The following is an 11,897-nucleotide window of genomic DNA, read 5'->3' on the forward strand; positions in this document are numbered from 1 at the left end:
CTCCCTTCTAATATTTTCCATAATCAATAATCTCTTATTATATTAAATTTTAATTATGAAATCAATCTGAACTATTAATATAATAGAAGAAAATAAAATACTATAAACCTTACCGTGAAACTTAATTATAATATCATGAGAACAACATATACTTAATCAATAGGTGATCCGAATCCAAGAAAATACAAAGAGATCCAAAAATAAGTAGAAAAAACACGTGCAGTGGAATGATAGGAAAAGTGAATACAAGTTAATTGTTTTGTTTCCCATAGATCATGAAAGAAAATGGACAAACCAAAACTTTCTAACAATTTATCTAATCGAACATAGGCACGTAGGATCATAATGTAGGAGTCTTTTGCCATGATTGGTGGCAGAAGCAGCTAAGAGGTATAATGTGGTTGGTTGTTTGATAGTGACAACCTCGTACCTAAAAGTTAACAGAAATGGCATTCTCTAAGAAAGCACAAAAAAATGTGTGTTTCTTGAAGCAAATACAATGACTATTGAAAACGCAAATGGAGACTGGTTTTCTGTTACCAAAACTTGTTTCTCTTTGGCATGGAATCCTTTAGATAGACATAGCGATCACGATGAAACTCAACCAGAGAACAAAGTTGTCTTATTGCTTCTTTCTTCTTCTCCGCAAGCCCCACCAAATCACCATCCTTCTCTTTCACATCCCTTTCCAAGTTTTCTACTTTCCTTTCAAGCTGCCTCACTTGTTTTATCAGATTCAGTTTCTCCCCTGCTTCTTTGCTCACCATCGCTTCTAACTTCCACACCATTTCTTTCAAGACCAACTCTTTCTCCTCTTTCTCACCCACCAACATCTCAAGCCCATCTACCTTCACTTTCATCTCTTTCACTTCACCATTTCTTTCTCTTATCCAATCCTTACAATGTCTGTTTTCTGCACCTATTTCTTCAATGCTTTCTGTTAGCTTGTTTATCGTTTCCTCCTGATCAGCCACCCTGGTTTTTAATTTTTCAACTAAAGTTTGTAAAGCTTCAGCATGTATGGTAGCTCCTTCTTCACAACCCTCATGATAAATAAAAAGTTCAGATATCTCTTGCACTCCCCGTGCCATTGCTCTTTCTAGTTCTTTGTTTCTATCCTCCAAATCGTGCTGTTTGCTGCTTCGAGATTCCAATTCCAGTTCCAGGTCCTTTATTCTTGCAAGAAAACACTCCTTTTCTTCAGCCAAATCCTCCCCATGATTTTGTATTCTAACCGAGCATGATTGCGAAGCTTCTACTCTCGTTCTTTCCAACTGTACCTCCAACTCTTTGTTGTGATTTCTCACGGAATCTAACATTTGCTGCATGGCATTAATCTGGTCATCGAAGTCCTTCTTCTGGGTCCATGCTTCGTTTCTGCTGCGTCTGATCTTCTCTTCCACTTTTCCTTTCTGAGTCCGCAGAGACTTTGCCTCTTGTTCGAGTTCATGTATCCGTGCCATCAATTCAGCAATTTTGGTTGCTGAGCGATCCTCGTTGGTTTGGAGTTTTCCCTGTAACACAGACACTGTTCCTTTGGTGTCGTTAAGTAACAGTTGAAGCTCAAAAACTCGTCTGTGCAAATCAGCGTTCTTTGCAAACAAGAGTTGTTTAACTTGACGTGATTGGCTTTCAAGTTGAAGCTCTGGATTAAGGATTTGAGGAGTAGAAGCTTCCCTTTCTCTGGGAAAATCATTGATGTCTGAATTAGAATCTACTTCCTCTGAGGAAAAGTACTCAGACTCCGAGCTAGAGGAAGATGCTGAGGACATCCTATCCACTTTGCTGGGACCTGACTTTACGTACTCTCCGGTGAGATCACCGTACAATGGATACAGTGATTGAATGTAGAAATCCTCTACCAGCCACACGAACTTTTTCTCTTTCATGGAGTTCCCATCTTTTTTGCATTGCTCTTCATTTTTTATCAGTTTTGCGATTCTGCTGAGCTCGGTTTCCATGTCTGTCAACAACATAAGAGATGAATAAATATTGAAAAGTAGTTGATGGAAGTTGACATTGCAAAGTGCCTATGATTGAAGAGAAATCATCATAAAACTAATTTTGATATTGTTCTTTTATCAGAATTAGAATTTCATTATGATAACCTGCATTTTCATTGAATGAATTTTTTTATCATGCATATTAACGAAGACAAAACACTTATTTTGATCTGAAAAGACACAAGTATACATGATCTGCACCTGTTTTTGTTCTTTTGAGTGCTTCGGAATTTTGAGGATCAATTTGACTCCTAAAGGAATTGGAGAATCCCCTTAAACGGTGCTTGAACATCCTTTTATTGGGACATTCGAAAAGATTAATTTTAGAGGGAAATTTCTTGCTAGGAACTCTTCGTTTCCTCAGAAAATGAATAGGAATCCTGAAACTGAAAAGTGAATACAGACATCACAGATTAAGAGAAGATTCTAAATGTCAATGTATGCTTATGTAATTGTAAATGCACTCTGCAGCTTCTGGATGAACTTGTATCTTGTGCGCTTAATATATACCATAGATGCAAATAAATGCACAACATCATAGTATCTGTGTCATAATAAGTTTCTTCATTCGAGACAGAAACTTGTTCTCCCAGAAGCTTGAAGAACTAAGAATTTAGTATCCAGAACATACAGGTATAGGTATACATGGAATGAAGATGAATGCAAAAACACAGATCCATAAAAGAAAGTGTCCATAAGTTTATAATTTCCTCTTTGATTTACAATCAATCAAATCTCTCCTCAAATATTATATTATTGTTTCTGATAAGCTCTTAGAATGAAGAAAACTATCATAAAATAGAATTCATTATTTTTCATCATGAACTCAATGTTTCTTCAGAGTATTGATGCATTGATGCAGTGATTATTCCAGATTGAAATTACAAATCTAGGGAAAATTATTAGTGGGAAAAGGGAAGTCGGAATTGCTTCAACAAAATGTGAATGAAAGATGTGATGTGAAAAATGCATCGACATAAAAGAAGGAAACAGTTACCTGGGAATGGAACTCGACTTGCACCAATCCGAAGGGATTAGAAATATTGACGAGAAATAATCCAAGGCAAAATTGTTGTATAAGGATAAATAAATTCAATGAAAAAAAAGTGAAAGAATTGTTTCTAATAATAAGCATGGATTATTCAATTTGTTAATATAAATGGAAAATGTGGAGATATTATAAATATATTATTATTGTTATGTTATCATTATTTTTATCTTTATCTTTATTTATTTTTTATCAGCATTATTAGTATAGTTGTTATTACTTTATTATATTATTTATCATCATTATTATTGTAGTTGATATTATTTTATCATATTGTTACGTTATAGTTTATTGAAAATGAATATTTGTTAATATATAATGCGATAACTAGATAGAATTGAGTTTAATTTGAAAATTAAAAGATAAAAACTGAACGGATTATGGGGATATCGATATCTTGGTATTTTCTTTCTTTTAAAAAATAAAATTACATTGGACTAAATACTCTTTTAGCTTATCAAAATCAAAGAAAAATAAAATAAATAAAAAATCAATAGATCGTATAACTTTTACAGGTAAACCCTGTAGCCGGATTTGCTAGCTTCAGTTGATATAATAATAGATAAGTTAGTACTTTTTTTTTTCATTTTATTAAGGATAAATAAGTGAATAAATTATAAATGCACACATTATAACAATAAAATAAAGATAAATTCTACAAGTTTTATGAATAATTCAGTGAATAAGTTATAAATCAACTTAGTGATAAGATAAAGATAGCACACATAAGATTATAATAAAAATAAAAGATAAATAAAATAAAATAAAGATTATCAAACAATTTCTTTTCACAATCTACTCGGTAATAGGAGATTGTCTGTATGAGCATGCATTTGATTATAATTATAGGCAACAAAAAATTATCGAGTTTTTGATAAGGCGCTAAGATAATTCTCTAAGTTATTTATAATCTGTAAAACTATATGATAATGAGTTGTGTAATTTTTTGAAAAAAATATATAGCTAGTATGAATGTTACCCTGTGTTAAAAAAAAGAAGAAAAAAAGAAGAAAAAAAGATAAAGTCTGATCTAAAACATGATAACATTTTATTTTCTTTTACATTTTTAATTGTGAATGTAGCTAATGAATTTTTTCAATATTTTCATATAGATTTTGGTGTGTAGAATGATTGCCATATTTTCATATTGTTGAACCACAATTATCAGATTTTTTTAAAATTATAAATATAGTAAAAACTGCATTTAAGAATGAGATTAAAGTTAAATATTCGACCATTATATGGCAATATACATTTTAAAAAAATATCTAAAGAAAATAAGATAGATTCGGCTATAAATTATTTTGATAACATACGAGAAATTATTTTTGAATTTTGAGATAAATAATTTAATTAGTGCTTCAAAACGTTAAAAAGATTTCAGATAAAGTTTACTTTTTTATTATCGGTAAATCATTCAATTAATAAATTGATATAGTTAAAGACCATATTATATAATTCTTAAGGCAGTATAAATATTCTAAGAATTAATAACAATTTCTTAATTTGTAATAAATTCTATCAGATTTAGAAATCTAACATATCCATAAGCGTGATTGATGGTTTTGGTTTCTAAATTAAAATTGTTGTAACTTACAATTATTATTGCGTTTGTCAAATATTTTACCATAAATAGACTTTGTTGACCCTTCAGAAAATTTTCACACATGTTCCTCAAATGCATTTATCGGTCAAAACTTTAAAAACTCAGGATTGCATTCACTGCAGACGCCACTGTCTGAGTTCTCTATTTCTACATCTAATAAAAATTACATTTCAAATGAAAGGGAATGGTCTAAGAATTTTATGATGTGAAGGTAGATGACACTGTATTTGCTAGTTATACATGAATTAACTCTTTCCCCAATATATACACACTAAAAATATAACTACTATCATTGGTTAATCATCGGAAGACAACTTTTGCTTCTTCCATTTGTAAGCAGCTTCCAAGATCTTGAGATTAGTTGTCTGGCTTTCTTCAGGGAACAAAAAGTCGATAAATTCTTCAATTCTGCAAAATTAAATTAACAGGAATGATGTTAGAAAACTGAATAGCTATCACCATATAGAATGTGGGAACTATAGAAAGCATACAGAGATAGTTACATACCTAGTAGAACCATCTTCAGTGGCAACGTGCCTTCTCTTTTTGAGCTTCTTGGGCAGCTTAGACTGGACTAAGCTAACATCACCCAGCTCTCCAAATGTACTCTCCATGTTGAGCCATTTTTCCAATAACATTGCCCTTTCTTCTTTCAAATCTGGAGCAGATGATCTGAAGTAGTTGAGAGCCTTCTCAAACACCCCTGATACAAGCACAAACAAGATTATGAAGGGATTCAGAAAACTATCTGACTTATGTTCAAACTAACTGAAAACAACCAATTAACAGCATAGGAGCCATATAGCACTGGGATCACATACTTCTAGCACGCTCAATGCATTGCTTCTTTTGTTCATGTTCCGTCAAGTCTTCATTGTCCACATCCATAGCTGTTGCCTCAAATTCAGCGTAGCTTATCCATACCTTCAAGTGCTTTGTTCTGTCAAGAAGCCTTTCATAAAGTGCTCTTGCTCTATCAAATTCACCCTCAGCAGTCTCAAAGTCAATGAATGCCTGTTTTGTGTCAACAAAATTCATAGTTACATTATGACTAATGTGAATATAGTTATCGAGGTATGCAAAATGCAAGATATAAAACAAACAATAGAAGGCAAATAAGGAATGATGAAAAAAGAGGCTGTCACACCAGGGCATAACCATATGGTGCAGCAGTTGAAAACATACAACTACTCAACTTTTTCAGTTGAAAAATATAATTTTTCCACTTCTAAATCAACTAAAAACCTAATGAAAGTTTCAGAGATTTTCAATTAAATTCTGTTGAACGCTAATTTGCAGTGTTCTACATCGTCAATAATTCTTTTTCCCCTAATCATCTAATAATATCTACAAAGTAGAAACATTACTTTCTTCTTTAGAAATTTCCCCATTATTCATTCAACTTTTTACACGTCAAGGCATCATAAAATTATAAAACAGAAAATAGTTTGCATATAAAGGCCTAAATTTTTACTTTTCTACCTTCTTTTTCAATGGTTTTAGTATAAGGCTCCTAAAAGTGATCTTTGTATTTTATTTAAGTAAAAAAGCTACCCACCTATTTCCATAATTTCCCGTTCCATTCAAATCCGAAATTTAAATAAATCCTGATGCTGGATCAAGAATGATGTCAAATAAATGCGAGTGTCTTGACATAGCACAAGAAATAAATTTTGTACCTTCCACAAGAGCTCAGGCATGTCCAACGCTGGTTGGGCAATTGCAAGCTCAAAAATTCCTCGGGCTCGTTCTGTCTCAGATAACGATCTCTCCAACTCAGCATACTTGCTCCAAGCATAACAATTTTCTGGAGACCACTCCAGATATTTTTCATATAATTTTCTGCACCGGTCAATATTACCAAGTTGCAGTTCTATTTCTATATACTTCTTAAAAATCTGTTGTCAAAAGAGTAACAATGCGTGAAAAGTTAACCAGATTACAATTAAAAGAAGTTGTGTTCGTGTCCACTGATATATTACCTTATCTTTAGGAGCCTTTCCAATGGCATTTCCTAATATTTGTCGAGCAGCCTTGAGATTCAGTTGACGTATTTCAAATTGAGCTGCTAGAAGCCATATTTTTGCAAACGAAAACTTATTGTGAGGTATAAGGTTGATGCACTCCCTAAACAAATGGAAGTAACAAAGAACATCAGCATGGCTAACTCAATAGCAGTACAGTAAATTATGATGCCAATACTACACAGAAATTGTCTTTTAAGTGATTTAGTAAAGGAATATAATAAGCACAAGTAAATTGGTGAAAAAGTAAAAACATGAATAGTATTATGAATCATGAATAGTAACATCCGAATACTGAATTATAATATTCTCATAACAATGAGTTGATGAACAAAATAGAAACCTAAACATGATAGTGATTAGTAACATTCAAAGCAATATCAATACAGTTATATCCAAACTTTATAAACAGATGCATACCTGTATACATCCCTAGTTCGCTCCGCATCCCCAGCATCGAGCTCTTCATAGAGTGCATAATTAATCCTAAATAGCACATATACAATTAACAAACATTAGGAAAAAAAAATGTCAAAATCAGTGAATAAACAAAAAAGCAAGGAAATCTAAATCAAACATACCACAAATAAATGTAGCGCTGCCAGTAGCGCTTCTCCTCCGCCGGGGGGACATTGGCTATAGCCCTCTCATAAACCTCCCTGATCCTTTCCTTATTCCCCACACTTTCCTCCAACCTTATGTAGTCAAACCAGGAATCATAATTCAACGGATTCTTCCTCACTTCGTCCTCATACTGAAACCTTCTCTTCCCAACGATGGCATCCTCTATCCCTTCCCTGTCCCCATACTGCTTCTCAAATGCCACAAATTTTCTATACAAATCTTCCGCCCTTCCCTTGGGAATATGATCCAGGGAAAACTTATAGATAGCTCTTGCACGCTCAGTCTCCTTACACCTTTCCTCAAACTCCGCAAAAGCAACAAATAACTGCTCTGCTTCCTCATCATCAGATAGCCTATCCACGGCTCTCTCGTACACGGTTCTAGCCTTCCCAACCTCGCCATTCTTCATCTCAAACTTGGCATAGCGTATCCAAGCCCCAACTCGAGGGTGGCACTCAACGAATCGCTCGAAAATCCCTCTGGCGCGCTCAATTTCGTTGTACCTAAGCTCAAACTTTATGTAGGACAGCCATCCCTGCTGGTCCGGTGTCCATTTCATCCACCTCTCGAAAACCTGCCTCGCGCCGGCGACATTGCCTAGCATCTCCTCCATGTGAATGTACTTATACCACAGCTGATCCACCCTCGGCAGAAGGGTCACGGCGCGGTCCCACACGTTGCGCGCGTGGTTTATGAACTTGTTCTTCATCTCGACCTCCGCGTACTTGAGCCAGAGCGTGTGATTCTTGTAATCCACCTCCAGCGCTCTCTCCCAAACGGAACGCGCCCGTTTGAAGTCCTTCTGCGATTCCTCCCACTGCGCATACTTGATCCACACGCCAATGTTCCATCGAACACGGCGGATAAGGTCCTCGAACTCTTTGCGCTTGCGAAGACGGTACTCGCCAAGCTCGGTAGAGTCGGTGATTTTCTGCTTAGGAGGGCGGATCTCCGCCTCTTGACGCTCCCTAGCCTCCCGGAGAATTTGCTCGGCGGTGATTTGGATTGGAGCGGGGGTTTTATTCTTGACCCTGGTTGGACGCGGAAGCTTCACCTCCGTGTCCTTCCGAGTGAGGTAACCCAGGGTTGGGTCCGCCTCTTTCGATGAAGACATCGTAGCAGGTCTTGATTAGCAATTTCTCTGGTGCAATGCAGCCCTGTGCCTGAACCCTAACCAGATGGGGAAGAACACTCTCTACCTCTTTTTTTCAGTTTACCTCGATTTGACAGCTATTTCATTACACAAAGTATTAGGGTTTCGATGGCAGTTCTAAAAACGAGAGTATAAACTTTCAAAGACTAATTTCAATTTTGAGATGAAAAAGCATATTTAATCCTATTAATCTTTTATAACGTAATAATTTATTATCATATTTTATTATATTATTAAGATATTATGAGATAATTATTTATTTAATATTTTTAAGATACAATAATTTATTATGTTTATTTTTATTTATTTATTTATGGTTTAAGAAATTTATAATCTTCTCAAAATTTGAAATTCTCTTATCAACAAACAAAAACTTAGTTTGTTAGTGTTTTATACTTTATTTAAAGACTCTCAGCTCCGGTAAAAATAATATTCTTTAACAATAATTTTTTAGGTTTATTTTAGCTATAATACTTTTCAAAAATATTATTTGCATGGAAAAAAAAATCTTCCAATGAAAGTAATACTGTTTTTCAAATGAGTATTTATAATAAATCTCTACATTTTATACGATAGAAGTTTCAATTAAAGGAAAAAAAAGTTTAACCCGCTAATTTTATTTTTCTAATTTTCATTGAAGATGTAAAATAAGCATTTCAAATATCTTCTAGGTATTTTTTAGTTTTTAAGTGATTAATTAATGTCTTTAATTGTATTACAATAATTACTATTAATATCTCCAACTATATTAAAACAGGTATTGGTATTAACAATCTTAATTATAATATTACTTTTTAAATCATTGAATACAAAAAGTAATCTTTTATATTATTTTTTATTTTTATTTTAATTAAAAAAAGGTTTACGAGTCAATCTATTTTTCATCTCTAACAAGGTCAATCTATTTTGACTATTATCAATAGTTTTTGTTATGATAAATTGTCTCCGTGTCAAAATATTGGGAACTCTAATATCTAAAAGACAAAATATGTAAAGATGATTGTATTTTTTTACGTGGTCTTTTGTAGCTCTACAATTAAATGGCAAGACATACATGAATTCTTTGAAAGGGCTTTTTAGAGAAAACACGGACTTTAATAAAATCCTAAAATACCAAATTTGAGAGTCCCTCCACTATCCTGTATTTTCCTTATACCTCCTTAATTTTATTTAAATTCTAAATTTATCTTTTTTATTTTTATTATTTTTTTTTATTTTTAAAGTTCTAATTTCAATTTCCTCTCACTTTCACTTTTCTTTTTACTCTCCGTAGTAAGTCCTCATCCTCATCCTCTTCACTTTCACTTTCATTTTCTTTTTTTCTCTTAATTTCTACTTCCGTTAACATAACATTTTTCATTTTCTTTCAAATTCTGCGATATTCACCGAACACCCAGTGATTATCAAAAAGAAGTTCAACTCTTGCGGTCTAAACGGTTTGATTTACAACGGCAAGGGTTATCTCATGGTGGTTCAGAGTTTCAAATTTAAGCATAAATTTTTAAGTTTGGTTATTTAAAAACAAGAAAGTGGGAAATAAATTTGTAGTAGATTATATCATGGATCATGATACTCCAAAACTCATTAGAAGTTATAAATATTTTAAATTTATACCATGCAAAATTTGCCTTTTCTATGAAATTTTGTGTGAACGAAAGTGAAAATTAAAAGAAAGAGAGAAAATGACAGTGTGGAAAAGTTTGCTGCTTAGAATGAAAGGAAATGTGAAAGCGAAAGAGGATTGAAATTAGGATTTTAAAAGATAAAAAGTAAAATTGATAAAAAAAAATTATAATTTAAAAAAATTAGATAGGTATAAGAAGAAGATGAGATGGTTGAAGAAGCATCACTCCATAAAATACTTAACCAGCAAGGTTTGTTCATCATTCTTTTGGGCTTAGATGTGTGTGGCCCAATAGTTTTATGAGTTTCTCGTCACTTTCAGCGTTTTAGAAATAATTTTATATTCAATGGATATTGAAATTTGTAGTCCATATGAATTATTATTACTTATATTTAATTAAAAATTAAAAATTACAATTTAAAAAGAAATTGCTTTTCCGAAGTTAAACCGCTTTATATAGCCAAATTAGTCATACAACTCCTTAACCTTGAACATTTTAAGTTTTGATTTAACATTCAATGAAGTAAACCAACAACATTTGGACACGAATTTTGGTACAGGGTTGGTGCTATTACTTTCCGTACAATTGATTTACCATTTAGAAGAACCTTCACAAACATGTTCTTGACAAGGACAGAAAAATTGGAACCTTAAAACAGAAAATATCACAAATCAGTGGACGACGATGAACGCCCTTCTGTTTTGCGCCTGTAGCACTATAAAGTGAGTGTAGGTGGAACATCCATTGCCATTTGTCGTTTTTTTCTAAAGGGGAATCCAAGATCATGATGTGAATTCGATTTGATATTTTTTTGCTAATGTTGTGTATAAAATTAAATTCACTTAATCGTCAAATCAACCCAAAATCATACTTATAAAAATGGTGTTTTAAATTATTAAAAACATATTTAAAAATTATAACGAGACCTAACCAAAGACCCGATTCGATTAATCAGAATATCCGGAACACAAGTAATGGAAATTAACTATATATTTTTTTTTCAATCATAGTTTTACTCAGAATGATTTCATCACGTAATATAGAAAATCAACATTTCTTTGTATGTTAAATTTATCTAATAAAGTGAGAGTTATTATCAAATAATAGTACAAATTTATTTTACACCGTCATTATACAAAACAAATTTATATAATATATAGATAAATTTATTACAATGCTGTTATTGTTTTTTATTCTTATTTAGTTATAAGTTGTCATACATCATAAAGTGCTTTTAATTGATTAGTGTCATTCTCTTACAATGATTTAGAATAAATCTAACCTTAGGATTCTCAATTTATTGCAAGCAGTTACAAGGAGTCAAAGCTGATCAGAAAATATGATAATATATATTTTTCACTTTTGATTACTAAAGTAAAGAAATCGTACATTAAAAAGTGTAATCGTGTAAATATATTTATTTTAATAAATTGCAATTTTGTTTTAAAAAAAGATACGACATGGAAATAAACAGAACCAATGAGAAAAAGGAGAGTAAAAAAAGTGAACAGAAAAACAATTATGAGCGTTGTTTTTTGTCTATAAAATTCATAGAAAAACTTTATGTTTTAAAATACATAAGACAATACAATGAGTCAATGTGAATATCAAATTAATATCATTATTTTTATTTCAATTTCATTTATATATACATATTTTTATTTAATTTAGTTTTAATTTTTTTAAAATAAAAAAAAATCAATTTAAAAAATACTAAGAATGACATATTATATTGATTTTTATTTTTTATCACCTGTCAAATTTTTGGTGAGACATAACATTATTAGTACTACATGGTAAGACAATTCAACGTT

At 32.1% G+C, this 11,897-nt stretch overlaps 2 protein-coding genes across 3 annotated transcripts; both read right to left on the reverse strand.

Moving 5' to 3' along the window:
- Positions 1 to 536: 536 nt before the first annotated feature.
- On the reverse strand, positions 537 to 1,961 carry LOC108320326 (COP1-interactive protein 1-like). Its single transcript, XM_017551715.2, has one exon. It carries the CDS (start codon positions 1,959 to 1,961, stop codon positions 537 to 539), a length of 1,425 nt encoding a protein of 474 aa, XP_017407204.2.
- A 2,748-nt stretch (positions 1,962 to 4,709) lies between these two features.
- LOC108320371 (uncharacterized) lies at positions 4,710 to 8,597 on the reverse strand. Of its 2 annotated transcripts, XM_017551771.2 has the most exons (7): positions 7,263 to 8,592; positions 7,102 to 7,167; positions 6,640 to 6,784; positions 6,337 to 6,555; positions 5,479 to 5,671; positions 5,165 to 5,360; positions 4,710 to 5,065 (listed from the first exon to the last, which is right to left on the reverse strand). In XM_017551771.2, the coding sequence occupies exons 1-7, from the start codon at positions 8,417 to 8,419 to the stop codon at positions 4,954 to 4,956; spliced, it is 2,088 nt and encodes a 695-aa protein (XP_017407260.1). In that variant the 5' UTR covers positions 8,420 to 8,592; the 3' UTR covers positions 4,710 to 4,953. The 2 variants fall into 2 exon arrangements, with proteins under 2 accessions (XP_017407260.1, XP_052725353.1); XM_052869393.1 differs by lacking the exons at positions 4,710 to 5,065; positions 5,165 to 5,360; positions 5,479 to 5,671 and having other exon boundaries at positions 6,343 to 6,499; positions 7,263 to 8,597.
- Between the last annotated feature and the right edge of the window lie 3,300 nt (positions 8,598 to 11,897).

Source organism: Vigna angularis, chromosome 10 (genome assembly GCF_016808095.1).
Source record: "Vigna angularis cultivar LongXiaoDou No.4 chromosome 10, ASM1680809v1, whole genome shotgun sequence".
Classification (NCBI taxonomy): Eukaryota; Viridiplantae; Streptophyta; class Magnoliopsida; order Fabales; family Fabaceae; genus Vigna; species Vigna angularis.

Coding starts and splice junctions, on each gene's coding strand:
- LOC108320326 (XM_017551715.2), bottom strand. CDS start 1,961: ATGGAAACCGAGCTCAGCAGAATCGCAAAACTGATAAAAAATGAAGAG.
- LOC108320371 (XM_017551771.2), bottom strand. CDS start 8,419: ATGTCTTCATCGAAAGAGGCGGACCCAACCCTGGGTTACCTCACTCGG. Junction 5,361..5,478: donor ATGCATTGAGCGTGCTAGAA/GTATGTGATCCC, acceptor TGCTTGTATCAG/GGGTGTTTGAGAAGGCTCTC. Junction 5,066..5,164: donor ACTGAAGATGGTTCTACTAG/GTATGTAACTAT, acceptor TTAATTTTGCAG/AATTGAAGAATTTATCGACT.